The 19,878-nt window shown below is 30.7% G+C and overlaps 2 protein-coding genes and 1 non-coding gene across 5 annotated transcripts; all 3 read left to right on the plus strand.

Annotated features, from left to right (window-relative positions):
• Window positions 1–261: 261 nt before the first annotated feature.
• LOC114182982 (uncharacterized) lies at window positions 262–6,688 on the plus strand. 3 transcript variants are annotated; one of them, XM_028069803.2, is made up of 3 exons: window positions 262–2,310; window positions 2,836–2,880; window positions 6,320–6,688. In XM_028069803.2, exons 1-2 carry the CDS (start codon window positions 888–890, stop codon window positions 2,856–2,858), a joined length of 1,446 nt encoding a protein of 481 aa, XP_027925604.1. In that variant the 5' UTR covers window positions 262–887; the 3' UTR covers window positions 2,859–2,880; window positions 6,320–6,688. The 3 variants fall into 3 exon arrangements, with proteins under 3 accessions (XP_027925604.1, XP_027925611.1, XP_027925596.1); XM_028069810.2 differs by lacking the exon at window positions 6,320–6,688 and adding an exon at window positions 5,798–5,815; XM_028069795.2 differs by lacking the exon at window positions 6,320–6,688 and having other exon boundaries at window positions 264–2,310; window positions 2,836–2,970.
• Window positions 6,689–8,613: 1,925 nt separating this feature from the next.
• On the plus strand, window positions 8,614–8,698 carry TRNAM-CAU (transfer RNA methionine (anticodon CAU)). The gene is given in 2 exon segments: window positions 8,614–8,651; window positions 8,663–8,698. It is a non-coding gene; the product is annotated as a tRNA-Met (tRNA).
• A 3,033-nt stretch (window positions 8,699–11,731) lies between these two features.
• Window positions 11,732–13,702, plus strand: LOC114186889 (cell wall integrity/stress response component-like protein). Its single transcript, XM_028074957.2, has one exon. It carries the CDS (start codon window positions 12,055–12,057, stop codon window positions 13,414–13,416), a length of 1,362 nt encoding a protein of 453 aa, XP_027930758.1. The 5' UTR covers window positions 11,732–12,054; the 3' UTR covers window positions 13,417–13,702.
• Window positions 13,703–19,878: the final 6,176 nt, after the last annotated feature.

Below are 19,878 nucleotides of genomic sequence, written 5' to 3' on the forward strand. Positions count from 1 at the left end.
AATCATGTGCATAAATCAAGATATTATGTACACATGCGTATTGGAAACCTAAACATGCCGATTCACTTTTCTTAATTTTTATTTATTTTCCTCACTTTTTTACGTCTAAAGTAAAAAACAAATTTTCTGAATTGTTATTTTAATGTACCGTAATATAATTAAGCTACTAATAACATCTTCTCTCCCTGAACTCCATATATATCTGTTTTTTTTTTTTTTTCTTGATTTGGGAGTAGGAAATCAGAACTACAACTCTCACATACTTTGACCATTGGAGGGTGGCATCACCCTAGATAGCTACCATGTCTACCCCACTCTGATATTTTTTTTCCAGATGAAAGCAGAAGCCAAAGCAGGGTGTTTTTTTAAGAGAAAGAAAAGGCTAGAGAACCATCCTTTTCTTCTTCCCCCCGGCCCCTCTTTTTCACACAAAAACACTCACTCTTTTCTGTTTCACTTGTGAAACCCTAAGATAGTTCCTTCTCCTTCTCTCTCTTTTTCTCTCTCTTTCTCACTCTCAAGCTATCCAAACTCAGAACTCTCTCTCTCTCTCTCTGCAAACTGCAACTATTATTAAATACACCCTTGTTTACGTGTATCCTCCATTTCACCGAAAGACAAATTAAGTAAAAGCAAGGGAAGAAGAAGAGAGCACACCCACAAACTTTGTACGGGTTTTGCAGATCAGAGCCTCAAAGACGTGGGTGTTGTTGGTACACTCTCTCTATATATCTTTTCCTTCCACATAACCACAAACACCTTCTCTCTGTTGCTAATTCTATCCTCTCCCATACCCCTACCTCATTCTCCCACACACCCAGTAATAACCAATAACCGATCAACAAATATCTCTGCCTCTCTCTTACGTATTTCCATTTTCGGCTCTCATGGATTCGCCCAACAGTGGCAGTATGCAATCCTCCAGCACCGCCGGTGATGAAGACTACGACTCACGCGCCGACCCTTCCTCATCATCCTCCATCTCTGCCTTCCTCAACAACAACCCGGTTCCTCCGCCGCAACCAACAACGTTAACCACCCATGTTCCTCCCTTCCAAACCCACGTCTTCGACCCGTTATCCAATTACTTGGATCCAACACAAAGATCGCAGTCACACCCCAACGCCAGCCAAATCCTTAACCTCGACATGATGTGGAACACGGTTGCCAGATCCGAACCCGATCTCGCTGGCTTGATGCCTACCTCTTCTTCACCCTCCACGCACAACAACAGCAGCAGCCAAGGCTTTCTGTTAACTCAACTGGGAGCAGGTCAAAGTCAACCACGCGGAGGAGGAGGAGGTGGTGGTGTTAACGTTGCTGTTTCTGCTTTTCCCACCACTCTCGCTCCGGAAAGTGCTTCTCCACGAGGAGGATTTGAACAAAACAGTACCAACAACAGCAACACCAACGTGGTTCGAAACCCGAAGAAGAGGTCGAGAGCTTCTAGGCGTGCACCAACTACTGTGCTCACTACGGACACCACAAATTTCCGAGCCATGGTTCAGGAATTTACTGGCATCCCAGCCCCTCCTTTCACTTCCTCGCACTTCCCGAGAACCAGGTTGGATCTCTTTGCTTCTTCTAATGCATCTTCCTCCGCGTTATTAAGATCCGCTTCCTCTCATTTAGAACAACAACAACCTCCTTCACAAACGCAAACACAAACACCGTCTTATCTTCTCCGCCCCTTTGCACACAAAGTCCAAGCTCAACCCTCTTCTATCCCACACAACAACGCTTTTTCTCCCATGTTGAACACCTTGCCTTCCAACAACAATTCCGCTTCCACTTCAACCCCCATTCACTACCAGCACCACTCCCTAAACATGCACAACCCAATTCTCAGCCTCCAATCCATTCTCGGGAACAACGACTCTTCTGTTCTTCTTGGTTCCAAAACACAACAACAGCAGCAACGACAACAACCCTCCTTGGAAATCACGCCCGGTGCCGTGGACTCGCACCTCAAGATGGGTGGCTTGGAAGAACTGGGATTGAGCCATGCGCACGTTGGTGATCATCATCACCATCATCATCATCAAAACATGAACTTGGTTACTTCTTCATCAGATGGAGCATTGTCGAGGGTCAACAACAACATAAGCATAAACAACAACATGCGTGGTCCTTCTTCGGCAGACTGGGCCCAGGCCCAAAGAATTGGCGGCAGCAATGATGGAGGGGTTTTGAGGTCTCTGAGTGGAGGCACTGGCACTGCTACTGCCACCTTAAACTACAGAAGCAGTGTTTCGGATTTTCATGGAGAGAAGGGAGCACCGGAATGTGCTGTGGCTGCAAGAAGCGAAGGTATGGTTGAATCGTGGATTAATTGTTCTTCTGATTAGAGCAGGAACCAACCAACGATCAAATGGGAAAAGAATATGAACAAAGTAAAAAAGGCATGAGATAGATTCATAAATATAATTTCATACGCTTTAATTCATGAGTGATGAGAGACAGAATATTGGTAATTGGTATCCTCAGCTTAACCATGACCATCAAATTAATTAAACACTATTTTTGGCTCCATTAGAAGAATTATGCGTAAATAAGTAGTTCTACCTTGTCTTTCTCTACTTTTTCTTTTTGTTTGTTATCCTAAAAAAAATCTCAATTCTGGTTTTGATTTACATATATACACAGCCATATATATATATATATATATATATATACACACACACACACGAAAGAATCCTGGAGAGGTTTCGATCGTTTGGACGTTTGTTCCATAATTTGTGTCTCTATTTGGTGAACTAGAAACTGCAGTATCAGTTTGTGTTCATGTCACTGTATATGGATTTTGGTTTTGACTTGTGTGAAATTATCGTTCAGAGAATGTACAATGTGCAGCATAGATTGAACTACACAGACAAAACTGTATGTATCCTCTCTTTCCCTGTTTTTGTCGCACCTTCTATTCTGATTTTACCTCTAATGTTTGTTTGCCATTTTGTCTGCTTCCTTGCACACTTCTTCTGTTCTTCTACACTTTTTTTTTTTCTCTTTTCCAATTTTTTAATTTGACGGTCATTAGATTCTAGGAGTAATTTGTGGCAAGATTTGGGGATTCTAAGTTGCCGCAATCTCGTTTTATCAAAATCAAAGACATGTTCATGTGTTTTTTAGACATTTACATAAAAAAATAGTTTCTCATTCTCTCAGCACCTTATCAAAACAAAAAAGTACAAGTTCAAAATTAACTTTCAAAATAAACTAAACTAAACCGGCATACAGGTGTATGTATTATCAAATGTAATGTGTTCCACAGTTTCCAGCTATAGCTCCATGCATTCACACCTTCACTAATATTTTATTTTTCAAAACAAAATTTAAATCATTCCCTGTTCATATGTTAATTTTTAAATGCTACAATTAATAATTTTTTGCATTCAATTCTCAACACATGATAAAGAATCTGTTTGATAATTAATCACAGGCTTTTGTTTTTTTTCTATTAAAAGTATAACATCAAAGGGTGAAAACAAATTATAAAAAACCTGCCATGTGATTATTACTGAAGGAAGTAATTTATATTTGGATTAGGACGATGGCTAAGTAAAAAAAAAATGATCTTCCTTATCAGAACATTTATGTTATCACTATCATCTGTCATTTTTAATAAATATTTAATATTTCTTGATTCTTAAACTATTGCGTTGATGGTAACGCGAACAGTGGAGTGGCCTAAATTTGGCAAGTATCAGTGGGTGACTTCAAAAACTGTTACTTAAAACTAAAAAAAACATGATTTTAAATAAAATGTTTTATTCCTTGATCTGAATTTAGAAAAATGACGGTGTGGATTCACGGAAGAAGAAAGTTTATTTGAATGATGAGTTTAATATAATGTTGATTGAATTTGAGGAATATTTTATGCGTATAATTAGTTATACTAGGTATAGAATATGTAGGCATGATGTGCGAAAGATGTGGGCAGGTGAACAAATTATGAATATATTAAAATAAATTTTAAAAAAAAGGTTATTGGGTGAAAGAAAAATGATATTACGAAAAAAGCGAGCATTGATTTAGCTCTCCATCACTTTTTGTCTGTTTTCGATTTCGCACCATACGCTTATTAGTGTGAAGAAGGAAAGAGAAAGGAAAAAAGTGGTACGCGTGCATGTTCTATTACACTCATGAATAAGACTTTTTATCTCGATGGATTTAATGCATGTGGGATCTGCAAGGAACCTCTATAAATTTAAAAGTACTTGTTGTAGGTAGAAAGAAAGAAAGTAAGAAACCACTCAATGGAATCAGACTTTCATGCCATGGTTTATTATTAGTTGGTTGGACTTCTTAAGTATCACCTTAATTAATCTCTTTACTTCAAATAATTGACCTCCAAAAAATCACCATCATCTATTTTTTTAATGCAAATTTCCTTATTCAGTCCGTGGAAAAATCAACTTTTTTTTTTCTTCTTCTTCACAACAACAACAATCATATGGTCCATATCGCCTAGCCAAGACAGAAAACATGTGAAGTTTCAAATTATATATCAAACATGGAAATGATTCACTTCTGTATTTAGAAATAATTCATTATGTTCATTCACACGTAAAGGAAAAAGCTTGGTGGCAGTAATTAACATTGATGCAGGTACGTCCATTCTATGTGCTAGAAGGGCTTAAATCTCACTTAATTTTACCTAATACACGACTTTGGGTTGATTTGAATAAATATTTTTGTTAAAACTTTTATGGTATGCTTATAATTTTGTTAAATTTATATATAAAAAAAAATATCTGCGAACAACCAACCAACAGAGAATAAAATACAAGCGAACAGGTATAAATATATGTATCTTTAATTTAATCCAAAGCACATTTTGATATTGACATGTCAAAATTTTATGAGTTCATTTAAATACACACTTTAAAGATAAGCTTTAAAGTAATCTTCTCCGAACTAAGTATATTATGCGATGGTCTACCCCACTCTCTTGACAGTGCATTTAAATCGATAAAACGAGTTAGGTTTGAAAGAGAGGTGATAAGCAATATCTGAGAAAATTTCATCTTTATGTCTGACATCATTGTGACAAAAGAAGCAAAATATAGCCACTCATATTAATGTTCAATTATGAAGATTTCTGAAGAAAAAATTATGAGAAAGTCTTGTGCTTGAGACTCCCTTGTAATCTTTGAAGTTAAAGTGATTTGTGTTGTGCCTTTGCATGAAAAGTTTGTAATCTTTTTTATTTCTTTGATTGATATATCATGATCTTTTTTCATTTCAGCTTTGGGTTTAAAAATTGAATGATGAGACATGAGAGGGAGATACATAGATATATGTGAACATGGATGACATTCAAAAAACAAATTTGAATCCCTTGTTGTAAAGTGAGGCACATGAATCATGAAAAACCTTTGAGAAAAGAAAAGGGTGCACTTTTTTACACTAATAAACTTGGAAGACTTTATGAAAAATTTAAATAAAACTCAAATGATTAGGCATCGGATTTTGAGAGATTTGTTAGGGGCAGGCCTTGTGTTAGATTTGATGCCAAGTGACCTTTGACATTTTTTCATCTTAGGGCCCATGCCAATGAACAAACCTTTCACTTCCTCTTTAGCAATCATGCTTTTTTTTCATCATTTTCTAAGGCTCATACACACACACCCAAGCTGCAAAAAGTTCTCTCTTTTCTTTTTCTTTTTCCCTCTATAAATTTATACCAATCAAATTCAAAAATTGCACCGTGTCTCAAACATTTCAAAACATATAACACTTATTAACAAAGTTTTTACATGAATGATAGTAACAGTAGTTATCGGAAAACATGCAGTGTCCTACAATTTTGAGCCTAAGCTCAAAAAGATGAACAGCTTTAAGCATCGTCGCGAATAAGGCTGCACTGTTTCCCCCTCTTTGCTCGAAACCATTCCTTCACAGGGAAAAGCATCGATTCAAGTACCTTATGCCGGAAAAAGACAAACCACACCGTATCCTTTAAATTACATTAAACATAATGTCTTGTCCCACAAATCTAGGTTTTAGATTTCCTCACTCGTGATTCCAAACATTAAACTAGAATTAATTAATCAACCCTTTTCCACCCCCTACGATTATGGAATATGCGCGAAATCAATCGTGCTGTTATGCACTATATAATATATATACACACACCTATGCCATTCCTCTATTTATAATGATCATAATATTTTCTTTTTCTTCATAATGCATGTATAAATAAACACATTATTTTGTGCTGCTTTAGTATTTATCTTCCTTTCAGCATATGTCCAATCCAGCCTCTAAAGTTTTATTTGGTGGATCGAATTGATGCTTCGTGGATTTTCATTTTTAGAACATTCCTTGACGAGTGCCCTGTTCATGGATGCAAGTTAAAGAAAGATGGCCCCAGAACCAGCTGTAGCCGCGGGTTTTCACTCCTCAAATTCCACACTTTTACTCAATAGTCAACGTTTAAATATATTTGCTTTTCGCACTTACACAACACAACCATCGAAATACTTCTCATCAACTTTTACAGTAGAATTATTTTTGTCACCTAAATTGCTTCGTTTTGTGTGCGTGTGTATGCTTGTATTTTGTCCCATTGTTCATCCCTCTCCTTAAGTTTCAAACTAAATTAAACTTCCCTGTGTTACTGTTGTTCCTTCTTAGTCTTTCCTAGCATTATTCAAATCATATCTTTTTCTTTTTGTTCGTTTTATGTCACCACACTCAATGTTGGAGTTGTGCATTTTCATGTATACACTTTTATAGGTAATCTAGGGATAAGAAGATATCTGTTACAATATTTACAAGTGTACCAAATTACAAAGTAATAAAGTGATAAGTGGAGACATCCTCAATAGAAAGATATTTGTTAGAATATTGGCAATTATGATTATTTACTGATCAAGGCAAAAAAAAATTAAAATAATAAAAATATTATTTTTTGTTTAGAAAATAATTCTAAATTATTGAAAATAAATGACAGAGACTTCACTGTAGTTAGATTTCATGTACAAATTTAATATAAAAATACATGTTAAATATTTTTTATACACTAGTAGACTTCGCTGTTAAATATTTTTTTAATATTAAAATACATTATGTAGGATAACTATTGTTTAAAATTTCCATATAGTAAATAAAAGATGTGTTAATAAAGAAAATATTTCAAATTTTATCTTAATTGTAGGATTCATTAATCAAACTAAATTGAATATTCACATTAGTGTGAATTTTTCTATAAAGTGTTTAAATTTGTGTAATATTTAACACTCAAATAATTAAAATAGAAAATTCACATCTTTATAAATGGTCTATAAGATGTCGTTGCGTATACATGGCACAGATTATTCACACATCACACCAATGATTAGTATTATGATTAGCGAATAACTGTGAACGATTGAAATTTTGTTAAGTTTATTTATGTCCGATAGGACTTTAAATGGAAAATTATTAGTGAAGATATGATTTATAAAAGATAATTAGCTTCAGCTGGTTGAACTAAAAACATGATATAAAAGTAGTAATTCCCCTTAATGGTATTTTAATTATACTTTGAAAAGGTTAATTTTGAAGGGAAGGAGAGTCCTTAGTTAGAGTGTTGACGTTATATTGTGTGTGATAAAGTGGGTCAGATGTGGTTTTCACGAACTCTACTCTGTCTGCCACTATCCATACTTTCACCAACCCTAGCCCTTCAAATAATGCTGTTTCGTGCCATTCAAATTATACTACAGAGATTAATTTTTTGTCATAAAAAAATTCAGTTTCTTTACAGATTTTTTTAATTATTACCGATTTTTTTTTAAATTGAAATCACGGTTTAAAATCTCATATTCTATTATTATAAAAATAAAAAATAAAATAAATTTATGTTTTTAAATGTTTTTTTATTAGAATGATATTTTAAGAGGCTATTTCTTCCGTGGAAAATATATTTTAAAACCCGGCTCATTTGCATGTTCTTATTTATCGAATTAAAAAAATATAAACACTGTATTTGCATAAAATAAAAACAAATTAAGTTAATAGTACTTTACATATATTTATTTTTTAAAATTACAGATGCTTCTTTTAAAAGTAAATAACGATAAAATATAAAGGGTTAAATATGTTTTTGGTCCCTTAACTTTCAGTGAATTTTGGAATTAATCCATTTCGAAACTTGGACCAATTTAGTCCTCATATTTTGAAATACGTGGATTTAATCCTTTTAATCAAATTTTGTTAATTTTGTTTGACATTTCAAACTTGTTTCATAACACTCAAATACAATCCTGAAATGCGTATGAAACATCAAATAAACCTAACAAAATTTTATTAAAATGACTAAATCTACGTATTTCGAAAGATGAAGGACTAAATTAGTCCAAAGTTTCGAAATAGACTAATTCTAAAATTCACTGAAAGTTAAGGACTAAAAACATATTTAACCCAAATATAAAATGAGAATTGCATTTCATCATACTCAATATCTAATAAATATAAAATGGCAGAATGCATTCGTATGGACCAAAAGGCCCAAAACATATGGACCTATTTCGGCCACTCAGCAAACAATGGACCTATTTTAGCCCAAACATATTGTAGCCCTAATATTTATAACATGATACTTTTACTACAGAAGCAACCAAACATGGGGTGGTGGCGCAGTTGGCTAGCGCGTAGGTCTCATAGCTTCTGAGTTATCCTGAGGTCGAGAGTTCGAGCCTCTCTCACCCCAATGTGAATTTTTTACTTTAAATTTCAAAAATGTAAATTTTAACTTAATTTCAAATATGTCCCTTGTCACGGTTGGTTATTCATTAAACTGGATCAGTTCATTAATTACTTTTCAGAGTTCAAATCATGAAAAAAAAAAGAATAATCAAGATTTCATGTTCAAGATAAAATTCATTAATGTCATTTGGGGGAAATCTTACCTTTAATCTTTGAGTGAAGTTTCAATTTGATCATACAAGTTAAGTATGATTACAAGACAAACTTTCGTGCCATTCCATCCTTCTGAAACTTTATTTTTTTCTCTTTTCACTTCTCTTACTCTGTTACATGTTTTGCTCAAAAAGATTTTTATTTTTTTTGGTTATAAAAGGTTAAATTTTAAAGCTATGACAATCTAATTGGATTATGTGAACAAAATATATTTAGTTTACTTCACATATCTTATTCTAAGTTTTGATTTTGTTAAAATCTTCACCCACTATCCGGTGGAAGAATTGATAGGGACAAAACTATTGAAGTCAAAATCTTTGTTTGACTCCGTTCTCCGTACCATATTCACAGATTAATTTGAGAACAATCAAATGTTCCGAAAACGGAATCTCAAATGTTTGACTTTTTTAATACGCGTTCCGTATTTTAGTGCTATTTGCTTTTAAAAAAAGTTAGCTAAATCCATATAGAAAACTCTACGAACTAAGAGTATCTTTAATGATAAATTTCATATCTTCTGTTTAAAAACAATCAATAGAAAACAAATGTTTTGTACTTTTATATTTGTAGTGTACGTAAAAGTATAAAATATTTCTTGACGATTTGATGATTTTTTTTTAATCACCAACTTTTTTATCACCAACTTTGTTATTGTTATTGTTTTCAATTACCGTATAAGTATAAACTGTTTATCGCCAAAAATAATTAATTAAATGTAAGCCCTTAACAGATCTTAAATTATTATCCCTCCCAACTCCCCATCAGCAAATAATTGAATTTGAACAGAAGAGGAAAACGTTGACTGTGAGTGGCTCGAAAATACAAGTTGATTCACCAACACTACGCAACACTTGACCCCATAGTTCAGTTTATATCATGTGGGTCCTTCTCATCTCATAAATTAACAAATAACAACCGAACACTTATGCTTCTGGATCATAAATTTTAACTTATCAATTCAAACTCAAAACGTTGTTGGCTGGAATTAAGCTTCTTGTTTTTTGTCTTTGCTTTTGATGTCCTCTTTCACAATAATTTGTTCTAACAATGGAGGACACTGGTTTTTTTAGATTCAATAATTAGAAGAAAAAGGGTGAAAAATGGGGCCAAACAACCAGAACACAGGGTGGTAAGGTTGTATTTGGCACCGACATTTCATATCTAGAACCTGCACACCATAACAAGGACAAACTTCACTAATTTATCAAAAAAATTTAAAAAAAAAATCAAAATAAAAAGTGAGGTCATACTATTAAAAATATAAACAAATAAATGTCATTTATTGAAAATGTATGAGAAAGGTGCGTAATGGTTTTCGAACTAATGTACATTTTAAAAATTAGAGGATTGAATATTATATAAGTGTAGGTGGTGTTCAAATTAAATTTTCAAACATGACAAAAAGTATGAATCAGACTTACCAGCATGGTGTTAGATTCATGAAAGCAGAATTTCTGGAACAAAAAAGTCAACAATTTCAACCTTTGGTCAGCTTGTGTCTTTTCTTGTGGGACCATATTGTAATTGAAAGAACTTTTTTTTTTTATTATTATTATTTCTAACATTTTGAATATTCATTTTTTTCAGGGTTAGTGTTTACAGACCAGGCGGGTTTTGTAAATTATATCTTATTAAAAAATTGAATAATTCAAATAATTATCAATTTAAAAGATAGTTAAAATGATAGTGGAATTATATTAGAGTGATAATAGTGGGAGTGAATTGTTGCCTAATTTTTTTTTATGTGTAGTGTGGTCAAAGTCGTAGCGTTTTGTGAATGTGAATTAATTAGGCAAAGTGTAATGTAATTAGCATTATCGAGATCCGCGATCCACCCATCTGTTACTATTAAATTTCACATGTCAATAGTGTGTTGGTTAATTATCCACCTACTTAATAATGTTCGACATAATACCATTAATTACTGCTACAGTGTTTATTTAGTCTACTTGTTTTTTTTTTCTTTTAATATAAGAAAAATAATCAGAAAACTCTAACTGTCTTAAAAGTTTTTTAAGTATGTATGTAAAATAAAAACTATATGAATTTCATATTCACATGGCTTTTTTTATTTTTTAACATTCAACTAATTTATCAGCTGTTTTTTTTTTTTGAATAAACTTTCCAGATCTGGCTACCGCAAATTAAGTACCATTTTACTGATAAACAGAACGGTTAGAAAATAAATAAAAAAATCGCAATACGCTTAAATGTAATTATTTTTGGTACGTTAAGTTCCACTTGTGATAGTAGTTATTTCATTAAGTTATATTTATTACGTTTTCGTTTAATTAATTGAAAAATGCACAGAAAAATAAATGCTTCCTTGTTAATGCATTTAAATTGGTATTAATTAGTGTAAATTGGGTAAAACAAATAATAATTGTTTGTATTAGAAATCCATTGAGATGGGTGCATGAATGTGAAAACATGGAAAATGTAAAATATAATTCATGACAACTAATTCTTACTCTAAAGCAACATTCTGGGCCAGACGAACACATTCCGTTACACTTTAAAACTTTGTCTCTAACTCCTTCAAATTATTATTGACCTAAGAAAGTCATAGTACATAAACTCACTCACTCACTCAGTCCAAACATTAGCAATTGGTTATTCCTATTTGTTGTAATATAAAATTGATTTTCACCGAATTCCCATATGCATGCATAATTGGTCAATGGAGAAAACAAAGGGTAAACAAATCTAATGCCAGATTTTTTTTAGCAATTTCTTAAGACATAAGAGAATTATGCTATAATAAGAATTTATTACATGGTATCCTTATCATTATAATTATCATTATCATTAATAGTCGAAAGTTGAAACCGCGTCGTGAAGGAAGTCCACACTGTCTGTCTCCATGCGCACCTTCCCACTCACGCAATAAATATTTTCAATCTCACTTCAGTTACTAGCTTCTCTCTCACATGGCCCCATAACACTATAGTGTAGAAGGAGAAGAAGAAGAAGAAGAAGGAGGAGTGTAATTGTTTTGGTACAAACTATAAAACCATTTCACTCCCTCTATTTCCCAGATTGATTCATAACTTTGTGGGTTAGGTCTAGACCCAGTCACCGTTATATCTATTTATTGCTTTATTATATACCTTCTTCTTCGTTTTCTTCACAACCCTTTAGATCCCAATGGCTCCACTCTTGTACCTTCGTTGCAGAAACCTGTTCCTCCTCTCTCTTCTTTTCTTCCTTTTTGTTTCTCTTTGCTTTTTCACTGTTTCCTCAGAATCTCATCCTCAAAGCAGAGCCTTGTCCAGTGGCACCGCCAGGAGAATGTTTGAGTTGGAGGAAGAAAACGAAGAGTTCGAACAACCCCTCAAAAAGAAATCCACCAAAAACAAAACAACCTCCTTGATCAAGCCCTCTAATTCCTCCAAAAACCAAACCAAAGCCGTCAAATTCAGCAACCTTAACTCCTCCAAAAACCAGACCAAAACCGTCAAATCCAGTTACCCCAATTCCTTCAAAAACCAAACCAAGTTAGCCAAACCAAAACCCAAAACCAAAACCGAACTCATCACCGACACAGAGGTTGTCGTGAAGAAACTCAATTCCACCGCATTAAAGTCCAAGAAGCTGAATTCGACTTCCACCAAGAAACCGTCCTCATTGGATCTCGCGAAAACGAGTGGGGGTGGCGGCAAGAACAAAACCACAAAAGCCACCGCCACAAAGGACAAGGAAGCGAGTAAAAAGACGAAGCTGGATGAGGCGGAATCCGACAAGAAGAGCGGTGGCGGTAAGAAGAAACAATCGCAACCGAGTTGGGTGCTGGAAGACGAGTTCGACGATGATTTGGTTTCGGAGTTCAGAGATCTACCCAAGAAATTCCAACAAACACTGATCCCTGACCTGGAACGAATCTCCACAACCTCCAAAGCTTACATCACGAAAGCCAACAAAGAGATGACGAAAGGATTCAAACCCTACGTCGGAAACAAGTACGCACCCACCATTGCCACTTTACTCTCTTGCGCGTTCGCTTTGATACCTTTGCTATTGGCCTCGCTCCTCTTCAACAAAATCAAAGCCTATTTCTCACTGCAAAAACTCTTGATCTTCATCCAAGCCTATCTCGCTATCTACTTCTCCATTCTCTGTCTCTCTTCATTCATCACCGGCGTTGAACCTCTCAGGTTTTTCTTCTCTACTTCGCGCTCCACGTATCTCTGCCTGCAGGTTCTCCAAACTCTCGCTTACGTCCTCTACCTTTTGCTCCTCGTAATGTATCTTGTTTTGGTCTTCTCCACTGAGTCTGGGCTGGGCTCCAAGTTTCTGGGCCTGGCCCAAACCTTCGTGGGCTTCTCCGTCGGGTTGCACTACTACATGACGGTGTTTCACAGGGTGGTGCTGAAGCAACCGCCCAAGACCAATTGGAAGATTCACGCCATTTACGCCACGTGTTTTTGCCTCATTTGTGTCATTGCTGGAGCTGACAGAAGAAAGAAGACCTACTTGGAAGAGGGTGGAGAAGAGGGCAAGAAAAATTGAATTAGTCAATAATTACCTATTATTATTATTATTATTATTAGCTACATTATACTTACAATTTTTCGCATTTTCTTTTATAAATTAAAATCTTAAATTATCAAAGCAACATACCAAACTTCCATTCTAGCCAAATGCCGCAAGGCTCTGGCTTTTAATTTGTATCAGTCAGCATTCAGATTCGTTCCATAAATAAATGGAGTTCCTGATCCCTGTATAATTGTATTATTGTACGATGCATCATCCTGAATCAAATGATAAAATTGTTGGATCTGGGTTTTAAGGTTTACCAGTGTCTTTTCTCTATTTATTTGCTTCACTGGTTGCCGCGCTGTTCGGTAATTTAATTCGCACCTTAAAAGAAGATTCATTTACCAAAAAAGAATACACTTTTTTACCTCAAACAACAGCACTATTTCGATCTTCTCTTCCCCCATTGAAAAGAGCAAGAAGAAGAATGTGGGACAGAGTGGCAGAGTCCATATTTGAAACGCAAGTACATTTGTGATTTACTGCGTCCAATTAATGGCATGTGGACAAGGTTGCAAGAAATGAACAACCATGGTGCGTGGTTGAGGAGGCTATGATAGTAATTTAATGAAGCACCGACGGTTTTTGAATGTGTCGGTGGTGTAATGAAATGTGGACAAGTGGCTTTAGCCATTTGGGGGTATGGCAGAAACTTGAGCGCAGCGTGAACCATGGCTTTCTCTTGTCTTGGCCACAACAGTAGTGACAGATTAAGAAATCTCACTCAAAATAAAATATCCACATGGTATGGTATGGTATGTTAAGAAATTCTGCATCAATTTTTGGTCCGCGGTTCATTGATTTGTCCATGGTGGTTAGATGAAAGTCGCTTTCTGAAGAAGTGAGTGTGGGCGTCACCACCGTCATCTCATGTAAAAGGTTACTTACCCCAACACTAGTCAAAATCTCGCGGTTTAATGCTGTCTCATTCTTCGATTTCCAACCAAACACGCCCTAATTGCGTAATGCTGCATTTATATCGTCTTTACATTCGTCGCTAATGTTGGTGCACAATTTTTTTTTCTTCTCTGAACGTATTAATCCGGCGGATTGTACGTTTGCCTGAAAGATTCCTAATTTAACTATTAGAAAATTTATTATTAGATAAAAATAGTGACTTATTTATTAATTAAAAAATATTTTTTTAACTAAAATAGTTTCTAAATTAGTTTTTAAATTTGTCATTCAGAATTGGTCAATAATATTAGTTATTAAGATTTTAATTAAAAAAAATATTTTTAAATTTATTTTATTAATAACCAATTTATATATAAATTTAGAAACTAATTTTTTGGTTGCTAAAATCTTTATAGTTAATGTTAGTGACAGATTTAAAGATCAATTCATTGTGGTGATTAATTTATAAGTATTTTAGTTATTAACAATTTTTAGTTTGTAGATTAATATCTAAATTGATCAATATAGTAACTAATAATTTTTTGTCACTAAAATTTACAGTTGAGAAGAGATTTTCTTATAGTAATTTGTTCTCTTTTATATTTAATCTTGGTTAAATTATAAAAAAATAACTACTTTTATAATAATAATAATAATAATAATTAAACTTAGTAGTTTTATTTATTTATATTTTTTATATAATGAAATGTATATTTGATTATTAAATTTAAAGATAATGGTATTTTTGAAAAATAACATTAAATTGAGCTTTGTTCATTTTAAGTTTAAAGGAAGGGATATTATTGGTTCCAAAGCACATTCAATCCATAATACCATTGATTGTTATTATATACATAAGGAGATTCTCAAATTAAATTTGAAGTTTGCTAAACATTCAAGTGTGAGTTTAAATCTAACATTGGATAAAAATGAGAATGTCGATTATCATATAAAAGAAAATTATAAATTTATTGTTTTAAAGTGTTAGATTGAAAGTGATATAATTCCTTGTGTGGGTTGATCTCAAATTACATTCACGTAATATCTCTAAAATGAATCATCTTCAAAAATATCATTAATGGTATTATAGTTGCTAATTTGTCTTATAAGACTATATTAAAAACAATAAATATGAATAAAGGTAAAAGTATATGTTTTCACTTGAAGAAAATGCATCAATATAGAAGAGACTCATTATTGAGAGAGATATTGTAATATTTACAAGTACAATGATGACAAAGGTACAAATAAGAATAACCATAAAAAAATGATATGATAATGTTGACAATGAAATAGGTAAAAAAAAAAAGAAGTAATAATGATAGTACAGACAATAATTATAACAAAATTGTTTGTGATTACGATAATGACAATAGTTTAGTGGTAGTTCATATAATGAAGATGAAATGGTAAAATTAACACAAATTAAAAGAGATAATAACAATAAAAAAATATTGACAAAATGACGAAAATAATGATAGATGATGTAATGGCTAGGACAATAATTATATGAAGCTGTGGTAACGACATTGATATCAAGAATAATAACAACAGTAACGGTTGGAAGTCCCACACTTCTAACAGTAACAATAGAAAAAAAGTAGTAGATAATAATAATTATAACAATGTCTCTAAGTAATAAAATAAACACATTGAAAGTAAAGAAGAATATTGATTATCCTATTTAGAGTTTCTAAATAATTTATTTAATTAAAAAAATACTACGACATAATAAAATAAATATTAAGATAAATGAATCACGTGTGTGTTATATTATTGTTATAAACAATTAATTAAAGTAAAAAGGATAATTTATTATCCTTTTTTTTTTCAAATCACCGACACAAATTAGATTCAAATATAAATAATTTGAAATTAAGTAGAACAAAGAGATGCACCCAGAGACATGCAAACAAGTTTTATGTAAGTGTTTTTTCAACCAAATGATGGTACTTGTATATTTTCTTACAAGAACTTTTAAGATTGCAAGTGACAAATAGTTAACAAATACCTAACCTTAGAAAATAATACTGTCTCCAGATCGCGTGTTTGAAATAGTTTGGTGAAACAGTGCTTAAAAAAAGTCGACAAAAACAAGGATCGTGAAGAAAAGAAAACGCGAAATTATTGCACCACGTATTTTTATCTATGATTTGTTTTTTTTTTTTTTCACTTTCTTCCTCCGTGTATCGTTGGAGAAGAAGCACGTGTATGGATTAGGGTTTATGAGATTATTTATAATTAAAATTGTTTAATGAATCAGTTTATATTATGATTATATGATTAAATTTGTCAATATGACGTAAAGGATATATTGCATACTTGGGCTAAAACGTTTTCAAGGAACGAAATTAATTTTGCTTAGAGGCAATTAAATATCTATAGTTTTCTCTGTCAAATAATGGTCTCTGCATCGGTGCAATATATATATATATATATATATATATATATATATATATATATATATATATATATATATATATATATATATATATAATTATTTTTTTATATTTTAGTTATAGTTATATTGTGTTTCTATATAATATAAGACTTTATATAATATATAAGACTTTTAACTCACATCTAAACTATTTTCAAATGTTATATATATATATATATATATATATATTATTTATTTTACATTCTACTTTATTTTACTTTTACAATTTTAAAATTCAAAATAGTCTAACACATATATTATCATATAATAATATAATAATTGATAAATGTATGGTTTAATTGTTAGTTAATATATCATCAATGAAGATCAAAATTTATGTAGTAATTATTTGCTTTAGAACCTTTAATAATTGGTACCCACATTTGTCTAGAACTATGCATTAATTCTTTTAATTACCCATCATTATAGTTTTGGTCAAATTATATTTTTTTACATTTTATATTATCTATGACATTCACTTTTAAGGTTATTATTCTAAAGAAATATTTTTGATTCTTTTATCCTTTTTGTTATTTCTCTTTTAAAGTAACAATTGTTTTATTTTGAATATAATTGGTAATATTTTTAAAAGATTAAAACATTTGGATTTACAACCAATAATTATATGATTTGTTTCTTATTTTTTTATTTATTGATCAATTAATTCTATTAATTGTTTTAAAATTTTTAAGATTTCTAACTATGAATGGATTATTTTTTATTTCATAAGTTTTCAATTTTTTTATCAATTAATTGATTTTATTAATTATTTAACTTATTTATTTAATTATTAATTTTTTATTATTAATAATATTATTATTCTAATAAATATTTATATTGTACTTAAATATTTTCTTTATTTATTAATTAATAATACTATTATAATTACTATTATTTTTGTTATTATTATTATTATTTGAATCAATAAATGTAAGTAAAACAATCCATTAATTTATTTCTCAAACATAATTATAACACTTAAATATAATTATAAAAATAAATTGTTTATTTAAATATGATAATAATTATATTAATTATTTTAATACAAATTAAAAAACAAAACAAAAATACAAGCATGAGTCTATAACCAGTTATATACACAATCTACAAATTTAGGAGAGAAAAAAATTAGTTAAGCCTTTTTTAAATATATTTAGCTTAATTTTAAATTTAATATATTTTAAAATAAAATATCAGTAAATAAATAATTTTCAAAAATTAAAATATATATATTATATTTATGATAAAAAATTATTTTGTGAATTCGTTTGATTAAAAAAATACAGTTTATGAAACAATATAGTATTCAACCATTGATCTTTATTAAAAATTTAAATATATTTTTAATTTCTGGAACATGACTTTTTTTAATTCTTATATTTTTTTTTCATCTTCGTAATATTTGAAATAGTTATTTTTAGTACCTATGAATTATATAAGCTTTGGTTTTTTTCTATAGAATTTGCTTTAGTTTTTTAATTTTCTAAAATTTGTAGTCATTAACCTTTTAGTTACTTTTTATTTTACGGTTATAGGAATATGATGCTTGGCTTGTCGTTTACCATATAAGTAATAAATTAGTGTTACAAAATAATAACTTTAAAATTTTAGTTGACTAAGAATTATTTTTTCAATGGAAACCAAAATTAAAATTCATTTTACAAGACTAAAAATCTATTTAAGTGTAAAAGGTATAATAAACAAGCCATATTTGTTTTTTAAAATTGTAATATATATTAAAGAGTTTCATACTTTTACCCTGCATCATATTTTTTAAATGAAAAATTTTACTATAACAATTAAATTTTGATAACTTTTTCTTAAGAATCTGAGTTGTCATTTTTTAAGTAATTTTTTATTTTTTTATTTTTTTATTTTTCTATATTTCAAACGAGTCTAGATTTTTTACTGATTTTTTCGGTACTGTTCTTTGTTGAGTATTAAAATTATACTGTGTTAGTATTTTAAATATCTTTTTAATATATTTTAAAACATCAAAATTAGTGGTAATCAGTGTATTATGAAGGTACAATAGAGAAACAACACAACAAAATTCAACAGAAAATCTAAATTCATTTCAAACTCACTTCAAATATGTCAATTCAGATTATAAGAAAAAATTATCAAAATTTTAATTATTATAGTATCGTTATACTTTTTAAATATTTTTATTCAATAATATCATTTCTAATAATAATCTTGTAGCCCTCAATTCTTCATCCCTACACCTAGTAATTTGATAAAAGAAATCTCCATAATAGACGAAAGTCTCACCATTAAACAAGTAATTCAAAAATTACCTCATCTAAAGCAACACGACCTACGCATTAACTCAGTTTTATACAGCAACATTTTGTCTGTTTCCAAATAGAACTGAAACAGAATTCAGAATTTTTATAAGGAACTAGTAGGAGACCCGTGCATCCGCACGGGTCGTGTTTTTTCATTTTATGTTATGTAATTTTTAAAATAAAAATTTTGTTGTTATTATATAAATCAATTATTTAAATGATTATTATTATTGATTTAATTACATATAATTAATTTTATTATTTAGATATATCTACATTTAGAAATTGTAATAATTTATAATAATAATATTAATGTTATTAACAATAATATTATTATTAAATTAAATTAAAATGTATATGTATACGTCATTGTTATAATAAAATGTAAGTATATTATGTAATATGGTCCTGTATAAATTAAATAAAATATAAAATTGATTTAAATATTTTGAATAGAAACATGTGTACATATAAACACTTGTATGCTATATTAAAACGCAATACATATGCATGTATCGTTATTAGAGTAAAATGTAGGCATATGATGTTATATAGTCCCGTATAAAATATATACAACATGAAATTTTGATGTTAAAAATTTTAAATATAAACACATGTAGATATAAATAAAAACATGTATATTATACTAAAATAAAATGCATATTCATGAGTCATCTTTAAAGTAAAATGTAGACATATTATGTAATATGGTCCCGTATAAATCAAATACAACATGAAATTGATGTTCAAATTTTTAAATAGAAACACATGTACATATAAACACTTGAATGTTATATTAGATTGAAA

This window comes from Vigna unguiculata, chromosome 1, assembly GCF_037176805.1.
Source record: "Vigna unguiculata cultivar grain cowpea cultivar isolate G323 ecotype 2 chromosome 1, ASM3717680v1, whole genome shotgun sequence".
Taxonomy (NCBI): domain Eukaryota; kingdom Viridiplantae; phylum Streptophyta; class Magnoliopsida; order Fabales; family Fabaceae; genus Vigna; species Vigna unguiculata.

Bases quoted from the DNA above. Each gene is read 5' to 3' on its own strand.
- LOC114186889 (XM_028074957.2), top strand. From the start codon at position 12,055: ATGGCTCCACTCTTGTACCTTCGTTGCAGAAACCTGTTCCTCCTCTCT.
- LOC114182982 (XM_028069803.2), top strand. From the start codon at position 888: ATGGATTCGCCCAACAGTGGCAGTATGCAATCCTCCAGCACCGCCGGT. The intron at 2,311-2,835 runs GTATGGTTGAAT...ATTATCGTTCAG, and splicing joins TGTGGCTGCAAGAAGCGAAG to AGAATGTACAATGTGCAGCA.